The sequence below is a fragment of the Astyanax mexicanus genome, chromosome 23 (genome assembly GCF_023375975.1).
Source record: "Astyanax mexicanus isolate ESR-SI-001 chromosome 23, AstMex3_surface, whole genome shotgun sequence".
Classification (NCBI taxonomy): domain Eukaryota; kingdom Metazoa; phylum Chordata; class Actinopteri; order Characiformes; family Acestrorhamphidae; genus Astyanax; species Astyanax mexicanus.
Genome location: NC_064430.1, coordinates 30,249,480 through 30,277,310, shown reverse-complemented (window position 1 = coordinate 30,277,310; position 27,831 = coordinate 30,249,480). Strand labels below are relative to the sequence as shown.

The window sequence follows — 27,831 nt, the reverse complement described above, 5'->3', positions numbered from 1 at the left end:
CAGAAAATGAGAAATGGCTGAAATAACAAAAAAGATGCAGAGCTTTCAAACCTCAAATAATACAAAGAAAACAAGTTCATATTCATAAAGTTTTAAAGTTCAGAAATCAATATTTGGTGGAATAACCCTGGTTTTTAATCACAGTTTTCATTCATCTTGGCATCATGTTCTCCTCCACCAGTCTTACACACTGCTTTTGGATAACTTTATGCTGCTTTACTCCTGGTGCGAAAATTCAAGCAGTTCAGTTTGGTTTGATGGCTTGTGATCATCCATCTTCCTCTTGATTATATTCTAGAGGTTTTCAATTAGGTAAAATCAAAGAATCTCGTCGTTTTTAGGTGGTCTCTTATTGTACATGCAGCTGGCATAAAAGAAGAAATCGAGCAATCCTGATAATAATGTGTTGATTAGTTGTCAGTGAAGACAGAGATATTGACTGTGTTTGATGTTGATGTTGTTTGTGCAGGAGACGATGATGGATAACGCCCTGCGCACCATCTCCTACATCGCTGACATCGGGAACATCGTGGTGCTGATGGCCCGGAGGCGCATGCCCCGCTCGGCCTCGCAGGACTGCATCGAGACCACCCCCGGAGCCCCCGAGGCCAAGAAACAGTACAAGATGATCTGCCACGTCTTCGAGTCTGAGGATGTACGTATGAGTCAAACACTAGTGTGATTGCTTTAGGCAGCTGACTGCATCAAATAGCTATACCACAGCAACACAATAGTAACCACTTAGTAACACCTTAGCAACATCCTTGCAACCCCCATAGCTACCAACATCTATACCATTGCAACACATAAGCAACGTCCCTGCAATGCCTTAACAACTATCTAGCAACACCTCAGCAACCAACACCTAACCACAGCAAAACTCAAGCAACCATCTACCACTTGCTAGCCTCTGCCATAACCACTGTTAGCAATACCTTAGAAACTGTCACATGTAGCACAGCAACAGCTAAGCAGCCAACAGCTACTTGAGTTCAAAACTGCTGAGCTGCTTTTCCCACATTGTTTTTCTTACCAAAACCTCTTGGAGCTGATTGCAACCGACAAGTAACCAACAGCTATACCATAGCAACAACTGAGCAACCACTTAGCAACATCTTAGAAACCAACACATGTACTGTAGCACTACATTAGCAATCAACACTTATACCATTGCAACACTAAAGCAACCACCTAGCAACACCTTAGCAACCAATGCCTATACCATAGCAACACATAAACGACATGCTTGCAACGCCATAGCAACCATCCAACAACACCTCAGTGACCAACACTTAACCACAGCAACACTTAAGCAACCATCTATCACTTGTTAGCCACTGCCATAGCCACTGTTAGCAATACCTTAGAAACTGTCACATGTAGCACAGCAACAGCTAAGCAGCCAACAGCTACTTGAGTTCATAACTGTTCAGCTGCTTTTCCTACATTGTTTTTCTTATCTAAAGCCTTATAGAGCTGATGTCAATCAATTGCAACCTCCTAGCACTACCTAAGTAACCAACAGCAATACCATAGCAACAACTAAGCAACCACTTATGAAAACATTAGCAATGGTCTTGAAAACACCTTAGAAACGAACACCAGTACTATATTATTAACTTATCATCCAACACTTATACCATTGAAACACCTAAGCAACCACCTAGCAACAGCTTAGCAACCAACGTCTATACCATAGCAACACATAAACAACATCCTTGCAACACCTTAGCAACTATCTAGCAACACCTCAGCAAACAACACCTACCCACAGCAACACTCAAGCAACCATCTACCACTTGTTAGCCACTGCCATAGCCACTGTTAGCAATACCTTAGCAACTGTCACTTGTAGCACAGCAACAGCTAAGCTTTATCCACATTGTTTTTCATATCTAAAGCCTCGTGAAGCTGATGTCAATCAATTGCAACCGCCTAGCGCTACCTAAGCAACCAACAGCTATAACATAGCAACAACTAAGCAACCACATAGCAACACCTTAGCAATGGTCTTGAAAACACCTTAGAAACCAACATTTGTACTATTGTACCACCTTTGTAACACCTATACCTTTGCAACACCTACACAACCACCTAGCAACACCATATCAACCAACACTTGTGTGTATATCACAGCAATATCATTGAACTGCATATATTCTGACACTGAAAACATGATGGTGCTGATGGTGGTGATGGTGTATTAAATGTGTGTGTGTGTGTGTGTGTTTGTGAGTAATAGAGAGAGAGAGAGAGAGAGAGAGAGAGAGAGGGCATATTTAGAGTTTAATATCTCCCTCTAAGGAAACGTAAGCCGCACATATGTTGTGAAGTTATTTAGTAAAGCTCTGCTCGGAATGAATATTTCCCAAATGCCTCATTTCTGTCCCCAATTATAGATGTGCAGTGTGCACATGAGAAAATGAGGCATCCTGACCAATCCAGCAAACATGGACTTTAATAAAAAAGCTTCTTATTTGGGCAGTTGGTGTTTAAAGTACAAATTTTACATCATTAACTGCAATCATTGCTCTTCGATCCTTTGGAAGCACTGTATCAAGCTGATAGAACCACATGAACAAGATATTACTGTACTCTACACCCTTATTACCAACAATCTCTACAATACAGAGTTACTATATTCACTAATACTACTTACAGTTTTACTACTGTACACAACACAAGCCTTATGTTCACCCTGACCAGAAGAAGCTCCGCCCACTTCTCTACTATAATACAGAGTTACTATATACACTAATACCACTTTACTACATCTTTATTACTGTACACAACACAAACCTTATATTCACCATGTCCAGAAGCTCCGCCCACTTCTCTACTACAATACAGAGTTACTATATTCACTAATACCACTTACAACTTTACTACTGTACACAACACAAGCCTTATATTCACCATGTCCAGAAGAAGCTCCGCCCACTTCTCTACTATAATACAGAGTTACTATATTCACTAATACCACTTTACTACAGCTTTACTACTGTACACAACACAAGCCTTATGTTCACCATGACCAGAAGCTCCGCCCACTTCTCTACAATACAGATACTATTTTCACTATAACCCTGCATGGGCACCTTCATAGCATCAATAAACAGGCCACTTTTTTCTTCTGAGAAGCTTAGAAGCACTGCACTGTTAAAATAACAATCCACCAAAATCAGAGCAGACCTGGCTGTTTAAGGGGATGACAGCTGACACACTGATTGGTTTATTACACCCATGATTAATTAATAGAGTTAATACAGTACTCATATATTATATACCTGTATTTTACTTGGATTGGTCTATTTTAAGTGTTTATTTCTTTTATTGTTGATGATTATGGCTTACAGCTAATGAAAACCCAAAAATCAGTATCTCAGAAAATTAGAATATTATATAAGACCAACTGGTAGTTTTGCCAGTGTGGGCAGTGTGCCAAGTCCTGCTGGAAAATGAAATCCGCATCTCCATAAAAGTTGGACAGGGGTTGGACAATGACACTGAAACACCTGTCATTTTAGTGTGGGAGGTTCATGGCTAAATTGGAGCAGCCTGGTGGTCAATCTTCATTAATTGCACATTGCACCAGTAAGAGCAGAGTGTGAAGGTTCAATTAGCACGGTAAGAGCACAGTTTTGCTGCTTAAAATATTGCAATTCACACAACATTATGGGTGAAATACCAGAGTTCAAAAGAGGACAAATTGTTGGTGCACGTCTTGCTGGAGCATCTGTGACCAAGACAGCAAGTCTTTGTGATGCATCAAGAGCCACGGTATCCAGGGTAATGTCAGCATACCACCAAGAAGGACCAACCACATCCACCAGGATTAACTGTGGACGCTGTAAGAGGAAGCTGTCTGAAAGGGATGTTCGGGTGCTAACCCGGAATGAATGCAAAAAACATAAAACCACGGCTGCCCAAATCACGGCAGAATTCAATGTGCACCTCAACTCTCCTGTTTCCACCAGAACTGTCCGTCACCACAATAAATTATTGTGGTCTAAAACCAGATGTTTCAGTTTCATTGTCCAACCCCTGTATTTGGTCCTGTCTCGTTTCAACCTTTGCACCTACAACCTAACCCTACCCTTCTGTGACCAAAGAAACCCTACTGTGCTACAGCACTGGGCACCAGCGAAGGAGCTGGGCAACGGAGGGGAAAAATAAGTGAAATAAGTAAAACCAGATGTTTTAGTTTCATTGTCCAATTCCTGTATATTTCACATTTTGAACTAAATTACTGAAATAAACTAACTTTTCAATGATATTCTCATTTTTTGAAATGCACCTGTATATTAGCTGATTAAATGAAATTGAGCAGATAAAACATGACATACTGTCTGTAGTCAAATACATGTCATTGATAATGTAAGAAACATTGTGCCTTTTTTGTCATTTTACATACTGGCCTGTTTTTTTTTTTTTTCCGTGCACACAGATCACGTGTATTTTTGGAGCGAGGCCGTTTTTATTCTCCGCTTTTTTAGAGAGCCGTCAGTCTGTAATGAGGCCGTCCTAATGTTTTGTCTCCTCTGTGCTCGGCACTGCAGCTGTTACTCACTCATGCTGGCTAATTACGCTCTTTGATGTACGGACCAGTGTAAGAAGTGAGAGAGAGCGTGCGAGAGTGAGAGTGAAAGTGATTGTATGCGAGTGTAGGAGATTAGATGAGTCATTTGGACTCAGCTCTGCTCTTCTACACTCCAGCAGAGTTATTTTTAAAGCCTCCTGGACCTCCGTTCTCCTTCTTCTTCTTCTTCTGTGATACAGTATAGCTGTCTGCTGGGTGATCGATACCAGGCCGGGGTCTGCGCTGATACCCTACAGATGCTGTCTCAGCGTCCTGCAGGTGTGATAATTACAGCCCACAGGACTGATTGAATGAGCTTGAAGAGCTTCGTAGAGAGAGAGGTTAAGGTGACCTTCATTCAGGACTAACTCTACAGACGTTCTGAAGCTCTGTAGATGTCTCTGCACAAATCAAGGGTATTAATGTGAGTTTATCGTGCCTTTACTTTAGGCAGGGTTGCCAGGTCCAACAAAAATATCCAGCCCAAAGTCAGTCTAAAACCCGCACTTCAGAAGCTTAAAGTATGTTTGAAGCAAATGATAAAAACAACTATAAGTGTACGAATTAGTATATGGTTTATTAGGGATTTATTATTAGTATTTCTATTTATATTATATTTATCTTAAAGCCATTAATAATAATTGTAACATTCGTTTTTTTATTTTTATGAGAATATATAATAGTAACATAATTAGCAAAAAAAACAAAAAAACAACAACTTTTTTTCTTGCCCATTCTGAACTTTCTTCTGTCCTCTTTAACATTTTTTTATTCATCACCATTTCTGTTTTTTGGTTACATTGTGATTTCTCTCTCTCTCTCTCTCTTTCTCTCTCTCTTTCTCTTTCTCTTCTTTTTCCAAACATGTGTGAAAATATAATGACAAAATTAAAAACTAAAATTAAATCACTTAATTTGCAGTTTAATTTTTTACTTGAGCACGGGCCATATGTGAGAAAAATATATATATATTTTTTTTATGAAAAAGGCTTTTTGCCATTTAATTTCTATTACCACACAGGTATTTCACAGTCAAATCTAAAATGAAAAAGCCAATTAATTGATAAAAATTAAATAAAGCTTCATTTTGGTCTTGCCTTTTTTTGTGATAAACTGCATAATAAAGGTCAAAAATAAAATCTAAATGGAATGGTAACATTTGTATTTATTAGTCCTTGCAGTCCAGTTATGTTCTCCTGGTTCTTATGATTGTTAAGATTGATATTTGTCTGAGGAAATTTTTAAAAGTAGTCCCAAAAAAATGGGAAAAACCGCGAACCTGGCAACGCTGACTGTAGGGCTGGATGATACCTCCAAAAGTTCTAGCATGATATAGAATATATTGCCAAAAGTAAAAAAGCAAGCAGGGTCATCAGATGCTGAGGCACATAGTGGATAATTGTTCCAGACATCCGAACTTCATGTAGCTTCAGATTAATTTAAGAACATTAGAGCACCGGGTGCTTAATGAAATGGGTTTCCATGGCCGAGACACTCCATTCAAGCCTCACATTATCGAGCACAATGCAATGCAAAGCATCAGACGCAGTGGTAAAAAAGCCACTGCCACCACTGGACTCTAGAACAGTGGAGACATGTTCTCTGGAGTGAAGAATCATGCCTTTCAGACAGGCAATCCAATTAACTAGTCTTAAACTACTGTTAACCGGTATTGACCCTGCTTGTTTTGACTACCCCTGGTATCATTATTTAATTTAATACGGAATTCTGTCTAGCTATGACACATTCTCATATCCAAAAAAGTATTTGTTTTGAAGTGATGTTACCAAAACGTTTAATAACATTAAATAAAAATGTTCTAAGAACATTTAGAAAACTTGACAGATTGAACATCCTAAAAACAGTAACTGAAATGTTCAAATAATGTTCTACTAACTAAATATTGCTAGCTGAAAAGTTTTATTAATTACAGTTATTTACATAATTCTGTTGTGATTAATCTGTTTAATCTGCTGTAAACAGCCAGTAGAAATGCTGGGTAAGCATACAGGAGTTGGACAATAAATCTGAAACACCTGGTTTTAGACCACAATAATTGATTGTGGTGACGGACAGTTCTGGTGGAAACAGAAGAGTTGTGGTGCACACTGAATTCTGCCGTGATTTGATCAGCCGTTGTTTTATGTTTTTTGGATACAATCCGGGTTAGCACCCGAACATCCCTTTCAGACAGCTTCCTTTACAAAGACTTGCTGTCTTCGTCACAGATGCGCCAGCAAGACGTGCACCAACAATTTGTCCTCTTTTGAACTCTGGTATGTCTCCCATAATGTTGTGTGTATTGCAATATTTAGAGCAGAACTGTGCTCTTACCCTGCTAATTTAACCTTCACACTCTGCTCTTACTGGTGCAAAGTGCAATTAATGAAGATTGGTCACCAGGCTGCTCCAATTTAGCCATGAAACCTCCCACACTAAAATGACAGGTGTTTCAGTTTCATTGTCCAACCCCTGTAAATATAGATTGAATTCACTGCATTCACATGATGCAACATAGACCATAGACTGTATATAGCTGGACAGAGCATCGTCTCTCTAAAGTGAAGCCCCCACAGGTCGGGCGCCCCCTGCTGTTCGGTTTCAGAAAGCTGTGTAACTCCACCCATCCCCATAGGTTTCAATGGCAAAACAGAACAACTTTCAATCACGTTTTTTCCTAATATACTGTAATTCTACCTCCATTATTTAACTGCAGCAGCTAGTGTAACCTCTGCTTATATTGTTACATTTTTATATCCCCACAGAATTCATTTTTAAAAACGTTATTCAGCTCTATTCACAAAAGGTGTGGTTATTGTAAAGGGGCTGGTTATGGGCGGGACCAATAACAGACTGTTAGCTCCGCTCCGCTCTGCAGCCTGTGACCTCGAGGCGGCCCTCAGGGGTGTGGTTATTTAAATGAGTAGGCGGTCTCTCCACAGTCTTTCTCCCTCCTCTGGTCTCTACTGTGCAGAATCGGGTTTCAGGATCGGCAGCATGGCGCATTATGTCACACCTGGTGCTGAAAGCACCAACATGGGGGAAGATTTTGGCTTCATTTTCATTGAATGAATAGGAACGGAGACATGGCGTCCATCTTTTTTTACACTCTCTGACTCAAGAATCAATTTTTTTTCTGAATAAAGTGGATATGTAAGCTACAGTAAGCTACAGTATATATATATATATATATATATATATATATATATATATATATATATGCTACAGCATATTGGCTTGACTATGGGTTTAGGTTGAACATCTGCAATCATCTGCAGTGAAAAGCACATGGCATTCTCATTGATTTTCCCTTTTTAAAGGCAGTATTTCAGCCTTCCACAGAGAGGACCTTCACACTGAGCCTCTGAGCTGCTGCTGCGCCTTCAAGGAAAATAGCTGGTCTTTTATTTAAGTAGCAGCAGCAACAGAACAAGCAGAACCTGCTCTCAGATCTGAAAATCAATGAGACCGGTACGAGACCTGAGTCACGTCAAATCAATCTGAACTCAGTCAGTTTAAACGAGACGTGACACCGTGTCATCTGCTGCACTGAGGAGCATCATGTGGGTCTGATGTGGGTTTCATACAGAGGTGGAAAAAGTACTGAATAATTGTAATTAAGTAAAAGTATCTTTACTTGCTAAAATTCTACTCAAGTAAAAGTAAAAGTACCCATCTAAAAATCTACTCGAGTAAAAGTAAAAAAGTACTCAATTTAAAATGTACTTTGAGTAAAAGTTACATAGTTACTTTTAATTATTTGATGTAAAAAGTACAACAAATCATCAAAATTAAATTATTTTTAATGAACTATTATTCCACATAATAATTTGGATCTTTCAGGCAGTATTTGTTCAGACCAGCCCATAAAACATTTTTAAGAACAAATGGTATAGGTTTCTATCATCCATTTTTTTTCTTTATTGTTAAAAAGTTATGGTCATATAGGTGACTATAAACTGTATTTTTATAGTTTTTTTAGGTCATTGTTATTTTTTAACTTGCCATTGCTGTGCTTTAACTGCTATTTACATGTTTCTTTTTTAACATTTAAGCAGATTGTTTATAATAAAATACTTACCACCACATGCTTTCACAGATTTAATGTGGAAGTTTTGAAAGCTAACAGCTCTGTCCGGCGGGGAACTTTTTTTTTTTTAATTCAGACAATTGTTTTTTTTCCCACGTCATTTTATTTTTTATTCAGTAATTGGGAGTTTTCCAATAAAGCGAAGTAAATTACTTGTGTCAAAATGTAATTGAGTAAAAGTAAAATTACCTACTTTAACAATTACTTTAAAAATTACAAATTACTTATAAAATCTACTCAATTACAGTAACTTGAGTAAATGTAATTAATTACTTTCCACCTCTGGTTTTATATAAGAAGGTTACTGGTTTTTATTTAATGAGACTAATGAGAAAATGAATAGCATATAATATATTATATTATATATATATAATATATTAATGGTTTAGTCCTGGAAAATTTTAAACTTTAAAATGGCCAAATAGACCTGCTACAGATTTAAAACAGCACAGATCTTCACTCCTGTTACTCAGGTGATGAGCATTAAAGACATGTAATTCATTTATAAGCATCTGGATAAAAAAAAAAACAGAACCATTTATTTTAATGAAAACAACACAAAAAAACTTTTCTACACTAGCACTAGCACACCAAAAGTCATGGGACAGAAACGTATATATAACTATTGTGTAACAAAGCAAGTACAGCAACTTAATGTGTCATCAATATGTCAGACAAGCATGTAATAATCAATATTTAACTGTAAACTATATAGTGGATGTAAGATTTGTAAATCGTAGTTATTTTTTTTATTTTAGTGGCATCCAAAAAAATGTTTGATGTCTTGTAGTTAATTATAATCATTATTAAAATCATAATAAAAAAGTAAATGCTGGTACTTTTCTGTGAGAAAAAGAGGGAGAGGTTGTGAAAGTTAGTTAGGAGATTTATTCCATATTTCTTTAGCACAAATAAAATGTAATCTAGATAACTTCACTAAATTAAACCACAAATTCTTCACTTGTGTCAGGTCTTAGCCCTGTTTCATGTCTCTGTGTGTGTCCCACGTGACCTGTGCTCTCTGTGTCTCCTGTCAGTAGATTTCCACCATGTGTTTCTAATGTGTAGCTCCACCCCTTCCCCAGGTGTTTCCAATTCTAGTGTGTTTTATGTACTATAAATAGCTCTCCTCTGCCACCTTGTCCTCCGTCGGTCTTTGCACCTTCCACTGTTGTCTGTCTCTCTGCGTTTCTGTGTTTCTAAAGCCCTTATTCCGTGTTTCTAAAGCCCTTATTCCGTGTTATTTCCTAGTTTGTTTCCCTTGCCCTGCTTAGTTTAGTTTCACCTTGTCTAGTTTAGCTTCTTGTTTATTTCCTTGTTTATTTATTATTATTATTATCTCTTGTTCGTTTATGTACTCTAGTTTCACTCGTTTGTTTTGATTTATGATTATTCGTTTATCTTTGTTACGTGTTTACTTGTTTCATTGTTTATTTGTTATTTATTTATTAAATCATTCATTTTTCCCTTACCTGCACCTGTGTCCGCCTCCTCGTCTCCCTGCCTGGGTCAATTCGTGACAGAAAGACCGACCACAACATGGACACAGCAGGTTCTGCGTGGATGGGCACCAGGATGGCGATTCGCCGTGCTCCTTGCGGGACCCCGGCGCAGGACACCTCGAGGCCTCAAGGACGCCGCAGGCCTCGGGGTAGGCGCTCTAAGGGGTCCCGCCAGCCGGAAGAAGACCCCTTTTCCGGGGAGGATTTTCTTGGGGGGGCGATGAGGGTTGGTGCTTTGAGCCTCGGTACCTCCATGTACCCGAGGCTCAAGGAGCGGGACCCGTGGGACTTTCTCGGGTGCGCTCCCAGCAGCTCCGAGGACGAAGAGGAGCTCTACCCCGCACCGGCCCGTGCTCCGTTACCGTTTCCCCCAGGGGCGGTGCTCTACCCGGCTCTCGGCCGCACAGTTCCAGAGGCCGTCCCGACTCCCGTCCGTTCCCCTGCAGCCAAGGTGCGCTCCTCACCGGCGGTTCCAGAGCTAGCCTCCCCGGTGGCTAAGGCGTTAGCTTCCCCAGCGCCTCCAAAGCTAGCTCCTCCCGCGGCCAAGACACTCTCCTCTCCCGCGGCAAAGGCGCACTCTGTGACTTCCGCGGCGGCTGTGAAACCGCGCTCCGGGACTTCCGCGATGGCAGTCGAACCGCGCTCCGTGTTCCCCGCGCTTGCTGCCGAATCGCGCTACAGGACCTCCAACCCGGTGAGCCAGCCGCGAGCAGAGACTTTCCACGCGCTGGACTCAGCCGGAGGGAGTAAAAATCCGGTCCGGGTTTTTGCGGCAACCGCAGCCTTGAGCCCCACAGCTGCAGCGCCAGCCCCTCAGGCTGAGGAGCTGGCTTTCATGGCGGCTGCGGGGCTGGATTTCGCCGCTGCAGTCCAGCCTCTCTCTGGGACTATCTCCGCGGCAACCCAGCCGTGCTCCAGGACTGTTATGGAGACTTTTCCCGTGCCGGTCTCTACCGGCGGCCCCGCGCTGCTTGCTGTGGACTCTGCCGGCGAGGCTGCGGATCCAGTCCGGGTTTTGTTTCGCCCGCGGCTTCAGGCCTCACAGCTGCATTACCTGATCTCCACACGCCCAGCTCCGAAACTCACTCGGCGGACACGCCCACCTACGAGGCATCTTCGGCTGCTGAGCCACGCCCCCGAACTCCTGCCGCTCTAGACTCTGCATATGCTGCTGTGCGTGCTGCTCCAGCCTCCGTGTCTGCTGAAAATGCTCCAGCCTCCGTGTCTGCTGAAGCTGCCCAAGTCTCCGTGCCAGAGCCAGCTGCCCAAGTCTCCGTGCCAGAGCCAGCTGCCCAAGTCTCCGTGCCAGAGCCAGCTGCCCAAGTCTCCGTGCCAGCTCCTGCTGCCAGAGTCGCCGCGCCGCCAGCTCCCGCTGCCAGAGTCGCCGCGCCGCCAGCGCCAGCTCCCGCTGCCAGAGTCGCCGCGCCGCCAGCGCCAGCTCCCGCTGCCAGAGTCGCCGCGCCGCCAGCGCCAGCTCCCGCTGCCAGAGTCGCCGCGCCGCCAGCGCCAGCTCCCGCTGCCAGAGTCGCCGCGCCGTCAGCGCCAGCTCCCGCTGCCAGAGTCGCCGCGCAGCCAGCGCCAGCTCCCGCTGCCAGAGTCGCCGCGCCGCCAGCGCCAGCTCCAGCTCCCGCTGCCCGAGTCGTCGCGCCGCCAGCGCCAGCTCCAGCTCCCGCTGCCCGAGTCGTCGCGCCGCCAGCGCCAGCTCCAGCTCCCGCTGCCCGAGTCGTCACCCCACCGGTTCCTGCTCCCAGAACTTTGTTTCGTGCCAGGTCCCACGTACCCAGGCAGGCACCGAGGCCCCCGGACTTTCACCCCAGACCTGTGCCCAGGCTGGCACCTTGGACTTCCACACAGACTTTTGCCAGTCCTGGGCACCCACCCATGTTTTTGGTCCCTGTGTCTCTCCCTGTTTTGGTCCCTGTCTCTGTTTATGTTCCCGTTCCCGTTTCTGTCTCTGTCTCTGTTCCTGTTCCAGTCACAGTGTTCGTGTCGGTCCCTGTTAATGTCCTCGTCCCTGTTCCCATGTCCAGTCCCGTCCAGTCTCCTGTCCCGTTTCATGTCCAGTCTCCTGTTCAGTCTCTGTCCCCTGTCCAGTGTCCTGTTCTGTCTCCGTCTTCTGTCCAGTCTCCGTCCACCGTCCAGTTCCCTGCCCAGCCTCCGTCCCCTGTTCTGTCTCCGTCCACCGTCCAGTTCCCTGTCCAGTCTCCGTTCCCCGTCCAGTCTCCGTCTCCTGTCCCGTTCCCCGTCCAGTCTCCGTCTCCTGTCAAGTTCCCCGTTCAGTCTCCCGTCCAGTCTCTGTTCTCTGTCCTGTCTCCGTTTCAGTCCCCGGTTTCGTCTCGTGTTTTCCCCGGCCTCTCCCCGCCGCCAGCCCCCGGGGTTCGTTTTTACGCGCCTCGGGAGCTGCGCGTTTAGGGGGAGGCTTCTGTCAGGTCTTAGCCCTGTTTCATGTCTCTGTGTGTGTCCCACGTGACCTGTGCTCTCTGTGTCTCCTGTCAGTAGATTTCCACCATGTGTTTCTAATGTGTAGCTCCACCCCTTCCCCAGGTGTTTCCAATTCTAGTGTGTTTTATGTACTATAAATAGCTCTCCTCTGCCACCTTGTCCTCCGTCGGTCTTTGCACCTTCCACTGTTGTCTGTCTCTCTGCGTTTCTGTGTTTCTAAAGCCCTTATTCCGTGTTTCTAAAGCCCTTATTCCGTGTTATTTCCTAGTTTGTTTCCCTTGCCCTGCTTAGTTTAGTTTCACCTTGTCTAGTTTAGCTTCTTGTTTATTTCCTTGTTTATTTATTATTATTATTATCTCTTGTTCGTTTATGTACTCTAGTTTCACTCGTTTGTTTTGATTTATGATTATTCGTTTATCTTTGTTACGTGTTTACTTGTTTCATTGTTTATTTGTTATTTATTTATTAAATCATTCATTTTTCCCTTACCTGCACCTGTGTCCGCCTCCTCGTCTCCCTGCCTGGGTCAATTCGTGACAACTTGGCTCTGTAAACTTTGTAACATCATTCATTTGTGTTTTTAAACATGTTTTAAAGCTTCCAGATTAATAGCATTTGTTAGCATGTTAACGCTGTAAGCACTTATTGCAAACTATAGTGTGGTTTTTAAAAAATTAAATGAAAACAAACAATCATATGAATAAAATATGAATACAATACCTTTACCTTTTTTCCAATTGGGTTCAAGTCTCTATCTGGGTGGTGTTTTCATGTTCTCCCCTTTTCTGTGTGGGTTTCCTCCAGGAATGCCACAAGCATAAAGCTAAAATAAATTGGTACATTGGATATTCTAAATTGCCCAAAAAAATAGTCCGGGTGTGTGTGGGTGTAAATATGTATGTGTGTGACTGTATGCTCAGATATGGATTGACACTCTGCCCTCAGTGCCCGATACAGACAGTGGTTTCCAGTTAAGAGTGTGCTGTGCGTGATTGGCTGCAGTTTCACTGGTGTGTGTGTGTGTGTGTGTGTGTGTGTGTGTGTGTGTGTGTGTGTGTTTGTGTGGATGAATGCTGAGTGTCCTTGAATGTCTAAAAAGTTGCTAAATAAGTGTGACTTAATTTATTAATTCTGTCTGACACCAACCTTTACATATAAATTATTTTAATTTAAATCAATCACTTTGTCAAATACTTTAATTCTTTCATCTACTTTTCTATGAGTATTTAAAAAAAAATAGTTGAATGAAACCAGAAAGAAGACTAAATACAAGTTCAGGAAAATATTCATTTTAAATATATATGTATATGTATTTGTTAAGTTCACTGTACTTTAAAATTATATTACATGAACTTAAAATTAATTAGGTAATCAGTTACAACAAAAGTTTTGAGTTTTGTCAACTTATGGGGTTTTACAGTGCAGTCTTACAATATAACAAAAATAAAAAAGTTAAATCAACTTCCCCTTTAGTTGTAATAACTTGATGTTCTAAGTTATGTTAACTTAAGTTTTCTTAACCCATTGCTTAACATTTTTAAGGCAACCGGTTTCCTCAAATCTTTAAAGTAAATTCAACTTATCCAGGTTTACAGTGCACTCTTTATGTAAGAAGTTTCTATTTAGTTTCTTTAAAAGGAATAAATCTCAGTTTCTAACTTTCTGAAAGGGTTAGTAAACTCCAGCACTGTGAATGAGTCCAATTTCCTCTGCTATTGTGACTCTTAGTGTCCTGCTGAAGAGAAGTGTGTCCAGTAATTGTTAATTCCAGGTGTTTATAGCGTGGCTATTAGAAGAGGCCTGCAGTGTTCTTCATGTGCACTGAAGCAGAGAAACTAATATCTGAGGCTGGTGTGCTCTCAGCTCTCAGCCTGAGTCAGCTTTAGGTCGGAGTGCTGCTTATTACAGCTGTTCCTGCAGATCTCTCAGCCTTACACACACATTTACACACAGAAACACACAGAAACACACACTTACGCCCAGCTCTATTCACTTTCCCTATAATTCTCAGTGCTCTGCTGTGTCCTGGTGTTGGGGGTAATGTAGCGGAGTGGATTGCCTGCCTTTAATTGCCTCATATTGTCCCTCATTTGGCTGAAACGTTGTGTTTTGTCTCTGGTTTCTCCCCCTCTGTCCGCCCAGGCTCAGCTCATAGCCCAGTCCATCGGCCAGGCCTTCAGCGTGGCCTACCAGGAGTTCCTCCGAGCCAACGGCATCAACCCAGAGGACCTGAGTCAGAAAGAGTACAGCGACATCATCAACACGCAGGAGATGTACAACGACGACCTCATCCACTTCTCCAACTCCGAGAACTGCAAAGAGGTCAGTGTCTGGACGCCGTCTCACCTCGCAGCACTCAGAGCTGAGTGTAGCTCCGCCCAGAACTCTGTGGAATTACAGGTACAGGAGGAGAGGACATCAGTGCCAGAGCCAAAGCAAAAATACACCGTCAGGGGGTTTAATATTTAGAAGATACAGTATCTGTTTTTTATGATTTTGTTAGAGATATGCTTTATGGACAAATGTATTGATTAACACTTCATAAAGGTGTTTAATTTTGTCCTATTTTTACATGTCCCTATTTTTATTAAAACTGATCAAATCAGTAAAAACAACAGCAATTTCTATTTCTATCTATCAAAAAAATATATATATATACAATTTCCCCTCGGGGATCAATAAAGTATCTGTCTGTCTGTCTGTCTGCCTGTCTGTCTGTCTGTCTGTCTAGAGTAATGAGTAATGAGTATCTAATCACCTACAAACCTTCTCAATATAGTGCAGCTCCATAAATATATTTGCCCGCTTACATATTGTTTTTGCTTTTTTTCTCTTATACTTACATTTATAATAATATAATAAACTTATATTTATAGTTAATATATAAGTTAATACAAAAAGCACTTTTTTAAATGATGATTTTATTTATTAATGGAAAAAACTATCCAAACCAACCTGACTGATGTGAAAAGTAATTACCCCACATGAATTAAAATTTTCTTTGGAAAGCTGTTATTCATAAATGGGGATAAAAGGGAACTCACAAGAGCAGCCTACCAAACCTACTCCAAAAGGGCATGGACAGCTCATCGAGGAGGTCACAAAAGAACCCAAAACAGCATTTTAAGAACTGCAGGCCACACTCGCCTCAGTTAGCCCTAGAACACTAATGTTAAAATTAGTAACACCATCACTAACGTTGGGTTTACACTGTATAAAAAGTTTTGAAACCCTTCTTTAGTTTTGCAACATACAACATCACATAAAATGCAACTCAGACAGCAGCAACACAATGAAAATCACATGAATAAACTGTGTGGGTGAAAATCGCCTGGCGTTAGCGTTCTAGGGTTAAGGTCAGTATTAATGATTCAATAATAAGAATAAAAAGACTGGGTGAAAATGTTATTCACGGGAGAGTTCCAAGGCAAAAAACACTGCTGATTAAAAATAACACAAAGGCCCATCTCACATTTACCAACAAACATCTTGATGATCTCCAGAACTTTGTGTAAAATATTCTTTGTACTGACAAGGCAAAAGTGGAACTTTTAATAAGATGTGTGTCCTGTTACATCTGGCATAAAACTAGCACATAATTTCAAAAAAAGAAACACCACACTGAATATAAAACATAGTGGTGGTAGTGTGATGGTCTGGAGCTGCTTTGCTGCTTCAGGGTCTGGACAACTTGCTGTAACAGATGGAAGCAGGAATTCTTCTGTTTACAAGACAAATCTGAAGGAGAATATCCAGCCATCAGTTTGTGACCTCAAGCTCAGGCATACTTGGGTTCTGCAGCAGGACAATGATTCAAAACACACAAACAAGTCCACCTCTAAATGGGTTAAAAAAAACAAACTGAAGGTTTTGGAGTGTCCTAGTTAAAGTCTGATTGAGATGCTGTGGATGATCTTAAACAGGCTGTTATAAGGCTCAAAAACCCTCCAGTGTGTTCCAAAGAAGATTTTTTATTTATTTTCATTTTCAATTTTCAATTTCAAGCAATAATGTACATTGCAATATTGAAGAACACAATGAGGGTGATTGTGTATGCGCTAGAAATGCGCACCCTCTCTGCTTTTAGACTCTTTGGCCCGTTTTTCTGCGCTAGAAATGCGCACCCTCTCTGCTTTTAGACTCTTTGGCCCGGTTTATCTGCGCTAGAAATGCGCACCCTCTCCGCTTTTAGACTCTTTGCCCCGTTTTTCTGCGATAGAAATGCGCACTCTCTCTGCTTTTAGACTCTTTGGCCCGTTTTATCTGCGCTAGAAATGCGCACCCTCTCCGCTTTTAGACTCTTTGGCCCGTTTTTTTCTGCGCTAGAAATGCGCACTCTCTCCACTTTTAGACTCTTTGGCCCGTTTTTTTCTGCGCTAGAAATGCGCACTCTCTCCACTTTTAGACTCTTTGGCCCGTTTTTTTCTGCGCTAGAAATGTGCACTCTCTCCGCTTTTAGACTCTTTGGCCCGTTTCTGACACCTAGCGTTCAAACTTTGAATCTCACATTATAAAAACCTGCTTAACAGCGGGCCAACTTTCATTCTATTTCTAAAATACCTCGAGGGCCGCTCCAAAAAAAGAAACGGGCCGCAAATGGCCCGCGGGCCGTAGTTTGGACACCCCTGTTGTAGAGTGTTTGCTGTGTTAGTATAATAGACAGTACTGCACGTCTGCAGTGTTGTGGATGCGCAGTGAGAGAACTTTAAGCTTAGTCAGCTTTGGAGTGCTGCTTCTTCCAGCTGCTGCGGGTCAGTGAAGCTCAGAGTGCAGAAATGTGGGTTGTGTTGTGATCTGCAGGATGTGGAGAGTGCTGCGGTGTGGTATTGTTTGGGGTAATGTAGTGGAGTCGATTGCGTTTCTTAATTGCTTCGCATTGTCCCTCTTCAGTGCATCCTCTTAACGGCAATCAGCACTTCAGCATTTATTACTCGTTCTCTCTCTCTCTCTCTCTCTCTCTCTCTCTCTCTCTCTCTCTCTCTCTTTCGCTTGTTCTCTCTAATTCTCTGGCATTTACTTGATTCCACTCTTTCTCAGTTGGATGCTGCATATTGACTCTACTTTAAATAATCACAAGCTATTTTTCTCTCGTTCTCATTAGATGCAGTTCACACCTGGTATTAACATGCATCCTGCGTGATTCAATCAATAAAGTGTCCAGCAGAAAATACAACTTTAAATGAGATACACAGCATTTCAAAGAGCATCATAATCATATCACTTAAACCAATCACATTCAGAGGTGATCAAAAACGCAAATCAGACCACATTATGCCAAAGCAGCTTGATGCATCCCTTCTTCAGCAAATAACCGCCCACATTAGCCGTGTCACTGCCAATAAAAAGCGTCCGGAGGAGTTAGCCGAGCATAATACAATAACAAGCTAGTAGATAAAAATGATACTCATGGCTGGAGCACAAGCCAAACTACCTTCTCATCTGGATTTGGGCTCCGGAGAAAACTCTTACCATACCCGGCCGCCCCTCCTGCAAAAATCATGTGAGAAATCCCATCAGGTGTGAACAAATGATTACCAAATTCATTTTCAGGATTACCAAATCTTTCAGGATGCATTAATGCCTGGTGTTAACAGGGCCTTATTTGTCCTTTTCTCTGCAGACTTTTTCTCAGACCTTCTTCTCATCATTTAATTCAATTCATTTAAATTCATTGCATGTTTTTCTGCTGTGTTGAAGCTAACACATTCATTAGCTTAGAGTGAAGAGATACTTAAAGAAGAACTCCAGTGTAAAATGGATTTTTGTTGTAGTAAAACATTATAAAAAGTACTTATCTTTGATGAATTGCACACCTCCGTTCTTCCACAGCGTTCCGAGATCCAGACATTTTAACAGTTTGTCAAAAACACCCTTCAGACTGGGTGAGACGGGGCATAATTTGCACCGAAAAAATTGTTTTTTTCACCGTTATCCAGCTCAAAGTAGCTCCACACCTCCTTGCTAGAATCTGGAGAGTCCTGACACTTAAAGTGAGGCATTACTAACTTAAAAAGTGCACAAGAAGCTTATTAAAAACACTTTTTACATCCTATAAAGCTAGCTTTATCTCCGAGTGCCGCTATTACTCCTGGCACCGGCTACTATAGACTCTGCATAGCATAGCATTAAGGGATGTAAACAGTGGTTTTTAATAAGCATCTTCTGCACTTAAGTTATTAATGCCTGGTTTTAAATGTCAGGGCTCTCCAGATTCTATTAAGGAGGTGTGGAGCTACTTTGAGCTGGATAACGGTGGAAAACGTGATTTATCAGGGTACATTTTGCCCCGTGTCACCCAGTCTGAAGGGCGTTTGGATAAACTGTTAAAATTTCTGGATCTCTGAACGCTGTGGGAGAACAGAGGTGTGCTATTCATCAAAGGTCGGACTTTTTATCATGTTTTACTACAACAAAAGTCCAGTTGTAAGAGTTCTCCTTTAAGGGTATTGTAAGTCAGGATAAGATGAAATGCGGTATGACTTTTTCAAATGTATTTTATTGAGAAAATTATTAATACAAAATAACCACAGTGCAATTTTAATTACAGACATAGGTATAGGGGTATGGATGTAGGATTTAGTACCATGTTTTATGACCTTTGCCACGACCTACATAAGATATAGAACGCTGTACTGACCTGTGGCATATATACTGCTATATAATACAGTATATCTTTGCTTTCTCTCTCTCTCTCTCTCTCTCTCTCTCTCTCTCTCTCTCTCTCTCTCTCTCACAGCTGCATCTGGAGAAGCAGAAGGGGGAGATTCTGGGTGTGGTGATAGTGGAGTCTGGCTGGGGGTCAATCCTGCCCACAGTGATTCTGGCCAACATGATGAACGGAGGGCCGGCCGCCCGCTCGGGGAAGCTGAGCATCGGTGACCAGATAATGTCCATCAACAACACCAGCCTGGTGGGCCTTCCACTCGCCACCTGTCAGGGAATCATCAAGGTGAGCAAGAGTCGTGGGGTCTTTAGTGATGAAATAGATCATATATTTTTACATATTTTATATTTTACATACACTGTCTGACCAAAAGAAGGTCACACACTCTAATATTAGGTTGTTATTGTTGGTATCAGTTCCACAACCTTCTGCAATTTCACAACAGTTATTTTCATCCAGGATTGCATTAATTTTTCACCAAGATCTTGCAGCATTGATGATGGTAGAGCCTGACCACAGCACAAGGCCTTTCCCAGCACAGTCTCAATGTCTCAATGTGGTAAAGAAGAACTCTGGTGTAGTAAAACATGATGAAGAGTACCCGCTTTTGTTAAATAGCCCACCTCCGCTCTCCCACAGCTTTCAGAGATCCAGTAATTTTGTGCATTTGGCCCAGCACTCTGTACAAAGGCCACTTCGAAGCATATTTTGCCCTGACAAATCGCTTTCTACACAGTTATCCAGGCTCAAAGTAGATCCACACCTCATTGATAGAATCTCCAGATCCCTAACATTTAAAACAAGCATTAATAACTTTAAAAAGTACACAAGAAGCTTTTTAAAAACCACTATTTACATCCCGTAATGGTAGCTTGTGCTCCGGGCGCCGCCATCACTATACTGATAATGACATATATATATATATATGAAGAGTTTGGTTCCAAAACGCTATAAATCCATTTTTATCAATTTGAGTAAAAAAGGGTTTTCTTTAGCAAGAAAGTGGTAGGCTGAAAACCACCGTTTTCTGTTTCAAACTATCAAATACCATACCAAGGTTAAAATAACACAAAAAAATCAAATCAAGATTTTAATATTTAAAGATTTATTTTTTTAAAAATATTCGTTTTTTCGCAAAACGCAATAAATCCATGCCAAGTTTTTTTTTTTTTCAAAATGTCTTATATATCCTTTGGCATCAATAGAACATTTTTTTTTTACTAAAAATTAGCTAAATACAATAATAAATAACAGTAAATTGTACATCTGAATATAATAGTTTGACCATTGGGCCTAAAAACACAAATTTCAAAACATTTCTTTTCAAAAAAAGTGCAAAATTTCATTAACGAACAAGACATTAAGACTATAAAATCCCCAAAATCACGTTACATTCAGGTGCTGTAGTGTAGTGTAGTGTAGTGTAGTATAGTATAGTGTGTATTGTGTGTGTGTGTGTGTGTGTGTGAACTGCAGATGACAGCCGGCATTTCCCCCCTCCTGAATGCCTCATTTTCTTTACCTTTTCACGTACATGAGATTCTTTTGATGGCTTTCTCTTTTTTTCCAATAACTGCTTCACGAACAGGCTCCTCTATACCATCAAAACCGCTCATTTTCGCGGACTTTGAGAGGGAAAAAACGAAAGTGAAAGTAGGCTACACGAAATACCGGCCGGCTCAACAGGGCGCGTGTTTACATTCTACAGCTGGTGGAATGCTGCACTGTGATTGGATGAGGGGAGATGTGGCTTTCTGAGGGAAATCAAGACTGGCGTTTGTCGCGTTTTGGAAAGAAAGAGAGAAAGCAGGGCAGTATTACACGGCGGATGGGGCGTTTTGATGAAAATTGAATAGTGGTCACATAACATTCTGATTCTGGCTCTAACTCATTTTTTTTTTAAATGGCGTTTATCGCGTTTTGGAATCAAACTCTTCATATATATATATATATATATATATATATATATATATATATATATATATATATATATATATATAGACTTTTCATTTATCTACACTGAGGAAGGTGTTTAATACACCTATAACAATCACAACTCTACCAATGTATACCCGATTTTCAAACAGTTTGGTTGTAGTAATGTAGTACTCTACTTGGTTGTAGAGATGTAGTAATGATACAGGACGCTGTCACACATTACAAATACGTACAAACACGTACTGGACAACAGTGTAAAAGCGATTTATAAGCAGCCGTTATAAAGATTGCTGGGCAAAAATCACAAAATTACTGGATATCGGAAAGCTGTGGGAGAGCGGAGGTGAGATATTCAACAAAGGTAAGTACTTTTCATCATGTTTTACTACAACAAAAGTTCTCCTTTAAACTCTGGACATGGTGAACAATCCATGTGTGAAAATGATGATCTCAGGCTCCCTGAATCACTCTTTCACAATTTCAACCCCTATGAATTCTGACATTATCATCTGGGAATATGGTCGTGTTCATCAGGGAAGAAAAAATCCATTAATGGAATAACCTGGTCTATATTCAGTATATTCAGGTAGTCAGCTGACCTCATTCTTTCAGCACATACTGTTGCTGAACCTAAACCTGCAGACCAACTGCAGCATCAACCCCAGATCATAGCACCCCCCCCTCCCCCCGCCCCCACAGGCTTGTACTGTAGACACTAGGCCTTCCTTCTTACCCTGATGCCCCATCACTTTGGAACAGGATAAATTTGGACTTATCAGATCACATGATCTTCCATTGCTCAAGAGTCCGATCTTAATGCTGCCTACCAAGCTAAGAGTTTTTTTTACTGGTTAGCCTCAATGATAAGTGCTTTTCTTAAGACTACACAGCTGTTTAGTCCCAATCCCTTGAGTTGCCATCACGCTGTGTGAGTGGAAATGCTCTTACTTTCACTATTAAACATATCCCTGAGTTCTAGTGTTGTTTCATTACTATTTGATTTCACCAAACCTTTAAGTGATCTATGGTTTTTTACAGACCACATTTCTCTCTACACTTTTTAATAATGCGTTCAACAGTTATTAACCTGATTTTAGTAGTTTCAGCATCTTCTTAGACGGTTTCTCTAATTGATTCATGCAAATAATCTTTCCTGTGGTCTTTTCCACAACCACAGGGCGATTCTTGGATGCTTAACAAATGAGAAGTTAGGGTAGCTTGTTGCCAGATGAAACATAATCACCCATGCAGTACGATTATTATCCCAGCATATTTAGTTTTCCACTGATGCTACAAAGCTTTTTATCCCAACATAAATCTGCACTTCACTGCAGTAAAGGTGTGAAGCACAGCTGCGTAGGCGTGAGGTTAATTCGTGCTCTCTGCTCCGGCTCTGCCTCAGGGTCTGAAGAACCAGGTGCAGGTGAAGCTGAACATCGTGAGCTGCCCTCCTGTGACCACAGTCCTCATCAAGAGGCCGGACCTCAAGTACCAGCTGGGCTTCAGCGTGCAGAACGGCATCGTGAGTAACACCTTTCACCCCACAGTGTGAAGCTCCTCTGGTGGAGAAGCAGTAAACATGAAAAACAGCAGTTTTGAGCATTAATACATGTCTAAAAAAACAGAAGCTTTGGGAATTCCTGCTTTAATTTCATCATAATTCCAAAAAATGATTATAAAAATATTTTCTGAAAGTTACAATTTAACATTCATAGAACTTTTAATCTGTCAAGTTTTCCTGATGATCTTATAATGTTTTTTTTTTTAACATTTATAAACATCGCTTGTGTTTTGTTGCCATAATGTTAATATTCGTCTAGCTGGGAATATTATTGTTTGAGAAACATTCTAATAATTATTATTACAGTATGTCAAACATTTTCAGAACATCCATGTTACATTATTTCTGTAATTTTACAGGCTAACCTACCTTTCAAAAAGTTCTAAATGTTCTTAGACTGTTCATTAACATTGCTGCAACATTGTTGTGTCAGTGTTTTGGGAATGTTACTTTTAACATTCCCCAAATGTTAATATTCTTACAGCAGGGAGTGTTATGTGAAAATGTTTGTGGTGATGCAAACCAAAAATGATTACGTCACACATTTTAATAACATTCCTGGAACATTATTTCTAAATACATTAACATTCTTAAATGTTCTGGTAATGTTGCTGCAATGAAATGTTACTTTTAGTGCTTCCATAAAGTTAGTATTCATCTAAAATGTCCATTCTGTCAAGTTGTATTTACCTTTTTAAACATTCTGATAACATTACTGCAACATTGGTTGTGGAATGTTACCTTTAATGTTTCCATAATGTTAATGAAAAACGTTCTAAAAACATGGTGATGCAAATGGAACATTATTTTTGTAACGATAAAGGCTAATGTAACAGAAATACATTAAAGTTTTTAAATGTTCTGGTAATGTTGCTGCAATAAAAGTTAGAATTTGTCTAGCTGAACTTGTTATAAGAGAAATTTCTAATAATGTGATGCAAACCGTTATGACAGTATGTCACACTTTTTAAAACATTCCTGTTGCAGGCAAACCTACCTGAAACCTTTTCAAAACCTTGCTAAATGTTCTTAGAATGTTCATTCTGTCAGGTTGTCTGGATGTACTTCTATTTGTACTAATATTTTCATTTAAAATTCTGATAACATTGCTGCAATATCGCTTGTGTCAGTGTTTGGGGAATATTACTTTCAACGTTTCTATATATATACTATATGTCAGTATTCATCCGGCAGGGAACATTATTTGAGAACTTTTAACTAAATATGTTAACGCTTTTAAATGTTCTGGTGCAATGAAATCTTAATTTTAGCATTTCCATAAACTTAAAGGATTTGTCTAGCTGAAATTGTTATGTAAGAAAAGTTCCCCAACATTATTTTTATAATGTTACAGGTTACCCTAACTGGAAACTTTTCAAAGTGTTGATACATTTTCTTATACATTCTCTGATAGCTGTGTTTGTTCTTCAGCACATTTTTTCAGTATCGCAGTTTCGTTTCATAAACAGAACTTTATGTTATATTGATTCAGTCACTTTATTAAATCTGACTGAGAATCAGAGCTCATATCCCACACTCAGATTAAATATCAGTGTCCAGATGAATCAGCTAGAACAGTGTTTGCCAATCGCTGTTGAGAAGCTGGGTTAGAAGTAGAGCTGCATAATATGATAAAAACTCATATCTCGATCTGTTTCAGAGAAATGATGATACACAAGATGATAAATTATAAAAATGTTAATAAAGTCTAATATTAAAGTACCAGTATTGATTTGTAACAGCAGAAATAAAACATATGCACAAATACACCATCATGTAATGAGTTTAAAAATAAAAAATAAATCACATACAGATGGTAATCCAAATAGCAGCTGCAATATTATTAAATTAATATTTGTACATGTTGTATAAAATTGTTTCAGATACAGATCTGGGAAAAAAAAATTAAGAGACTACTCTAGTTTCTGAATGAGTTTCTCTGATTTTGCTATTTACAGGTTTATTTTTGAAAAAAATAAACATTGTTGATTTATTCTTTAAACTGCAGACTTTCATTAAGAGCATTTATTTGCAGAAAATGAGAAATGGCTAAAATAACCAAAAAGATGCAGAGCTTTCAGACCTCAAATAATGCAAAGAAAAACAAGTTCATATTCATAAAGTTTTAAGAGATCAGAAATTAATATTTGGTGGAATAACCCTGGTTTTTAATCACAGTTTTCATGCATCTTGGCATCATGTTCTCCTCCACCAGTCTTACACACTGCTTTTGGATAACTTTATGCCCCCCTTTTTCCAGAATTTAAGCAGTTCAGTTTGTTTTGATGGTTTGTGATCATCCATCTTCCTCTTGATTACATTCTTGAGGTTTTAGTTTGGTAAAATCAAAGAAACTTTATTTTTTCCAGAGCTGTATATAGATATTGATAACATATTGCTCAGCTCTAGTTAAAATCAGCTTGAGATGCTCACAGTTCAGCATGTGTGTATCTCTCTGTGCAGATCTGCAGTCTGATGCGAGGTGGAATAGCTGAGCGGGGAGGAGTGCGGGTCGGTCATCGCATCATTGAGATAAACGGACAGAGCGTGGTCGCCACAGCCCACGAAAAGATCGTCCAGGCCCTGTCCAACTCTGTAGGGGAGGTAAGAGCTTAGAGCCAGTTTCCTGTTCAATAACAACACTAACGACGCACAAACAGAATCAACGTTAAAATCAAACATATTCTATCTTGACGTAGTGAACTGGTGAACTGTATTCATCTGTCCTGTATTTCAATTATCTGTCCTACTTTGTATAGTGACCAGTGATGGGAGTAACAGCATTAAAATAATATAATACTTTTTTTAGTAAGGAGTAATGTAACTAATTACTCTGACTGTAACTATAATGCCATTACCATTTCCCCACACCCTGTTACTGCACGTTACTTTAGCAGCTGAACAAATTTTTTTTTTTACTTCACGCATACAGACAATGGCGCAAGTGTGTGTGTGTGAATCACAAGGTAGGGGAGGATGAGACCAGGGCTTCTTTAAGGGTCCGCAGGCTCATCCTAAGAGGGAGACAGTAGTCTGTAGTGAGCACTTTAAATCAGGGATCTCAAACTCGCGGCCGGCATCTTGAAATCTAATGTTAGTGTTAGTGCGGTGCGCCCGCAAGAAAGACGCACCTGTCTCCGTCCACCAGCATAGCGCATCCTATTCATTTAAATAGAGAGAGCTGCTACATGAGCCCCGCCCTTCGATAAAAAAAATACCGCTGTGTGTGGTACGAGCCTCACACACACAGAACAGCTGCCTTTCAACAACGGAGGAGAAGCTGAAAACGGATTTATAGAACTATAGATCACAGTGAGGTTGATAAAAAACCTTAAACTTACGATTGACTACACCTTTTGCTTGATTTGAATAAATAAAAACGTCACAGGGAGGGGGTGGGGTTGTCACGCAGCCTTGTTCTCCTTCCACACTACCGGACTCCATTTCTCAGAATTCCCCTGGTTATGACATCAATAATAACCTTTCACCTTCACCCAATCGCGTTACGCTCCGACGCTCTGATTCACCTGTATTCTGAATTACTTCCGGTTCATTCTTGTCTAGCTCCTGTATTTAAGGCATCCGTTTGTAAACAAACACCGCGAGGTATTGTCGACTCATGTTGCATACTAAGCGTTTTCCTATGTTCTGTTTTTGCTTTCTCGTTACGACCCTGTTTTCGGATTATCGGTTTATGTCTTTTGTTTTGCCCTTATTGGATTTGTTGTACGGTTGGACTGTTTCTCGGTTTCGAACTCGGACTGTATTTTTGACTACGTCTTCTGGTATCGGTGAGATCGCTGTTTGCCTGGCTTTCCTGTTAGCAGTATCTGTTAGCTTGCCTGCTAATAAACCTGTTTGTACTTTTAACTCGGCTCGCGTCACTCGCGTCACTATTGCAACGCAATAGTAACACGATAGTTACTTTTACTGGTAACTAGTTACTTTTATAGTGAAGTAACTCAGTAACTCAGTTTCTTTTTTGAAGAAGTAACTGGTAACTATAACTAATTACTTTTTCTAAGTAACGTGCCCAACACTGATAGTGACATAGATCAAGCTGTTTCTGATTGGCTGAATTTTTAATTGATTAATGTCTAATATACTGTAATTCGTGTTGTCCATCTCTTACTCATATACCGTATTTTTTGCACTATAATGCACACCATTGGGTGTCGCGGTGCATGCTGTGTTGTGTTGCGTTGTGTTGCGTTGAGCGCAGCCCCGTCCTCCAGCCAAAAAGTTGAGCAGATCTCAACTTTATTCAAATGAATCCAGCCGCCATGCTGCGTCCAGCCAATCAGGGAACAGCAGGCTGCCACGCAACACACATACGAGCCTCACACACACAGAAAAGGCGCCTTTTAAACACACAAGAGAGGCTAAAATGGCAGAATATGGATTTATACAACTATAGATCACAGTGAGGTTTACTAAACATTTTAAATCTTAAACTTATGATTGACATCTGTTGCTTCATTTGAATTTAAAACGTCACAGACACGCCCACACGCGGCGCGCCGAGAGATCATGGCACGGCGACATGCGTTAAAGAAAGGTGCCAGTGGACGCACACTGTTATGTATGAATTTTACCAGTCAGGTATTAAGGAGCAGTGAAGCCACTTAGCTCAAGTACAGCGTTATACAGAAGTTTTAGTTTGGTTCTCCAGCATCAAGGCTGGAGAAGAATTAGCGTTAGCCACTAAGTGCTATTTTGCCATTCTAAGGTAAGAATTAGTGGCCTTTAGCCTGCCGTTAACCTCCTGGCTAGCACTGCTGGAGCAGCATTAGCAATACCTGCTAACCATGCTAAGCCCTAGCTCTTTAGCTTTTCAGAGGTGAGTATTATCGGCTTATAGCTTGCTGCTAACCCCGGATAGCACTGCTGGAACTGCATTAGCCGCTAACCGGGCTAGCTCTTTTGCTGTTCAGAGGGGAGTAGCCTTTGCATTTACCATGTTAAAACAAGCTACATGGGGCAAACCGCTAATTAATATCGCCCTGGCTTACCAAAAAAACACTCAGGGTTCCTCAGTGTAGCGCTGTTGGTGGC

The 27,831-nt window shown here is 40.8% G+C and overlaps 1 protein-coding gene across 4 annotated transcripts in view; it reads left to right on the top strand.

The window, feature by feature from the left end:
* apba2b (amyloid beta (A4) precursor protein-binding, family A, member 2b) overlaps positions 1 to 27,831 on the top strand; it is a 255,994-nt gene that overhangs the window by 220,581 nt on the left and 7,582 nt on the right. For all 4 annotated transcript variants that reach the window (XM_049471040.1, XM_049471042.1, XM_022665124.2 and 1 more), the window contains 5 exons: positions 470 to 655; positions 14,756 to 14,935; positions 19,350 to 19,562; positions 22,618 to 22,737; positions 25,240 to 25,380. In XM_049471040.1, coding sequence (XP_049326997.1) covers positions 470 to 655; positions 14,756 to 14,935; positions 19,350 to 19,562; positions 22,618 to 22,737; positions 25,240 to 25,380 — 840 coding nt within the window. The remainder of the gene's footprint in view (positions 1 to 469; positions 656 to 14,755; positions 14,936 to 19,349; positions 19,563 to 22,617; positions 22,738 to 25,239; positions 25,381 to 27,831) is intronic.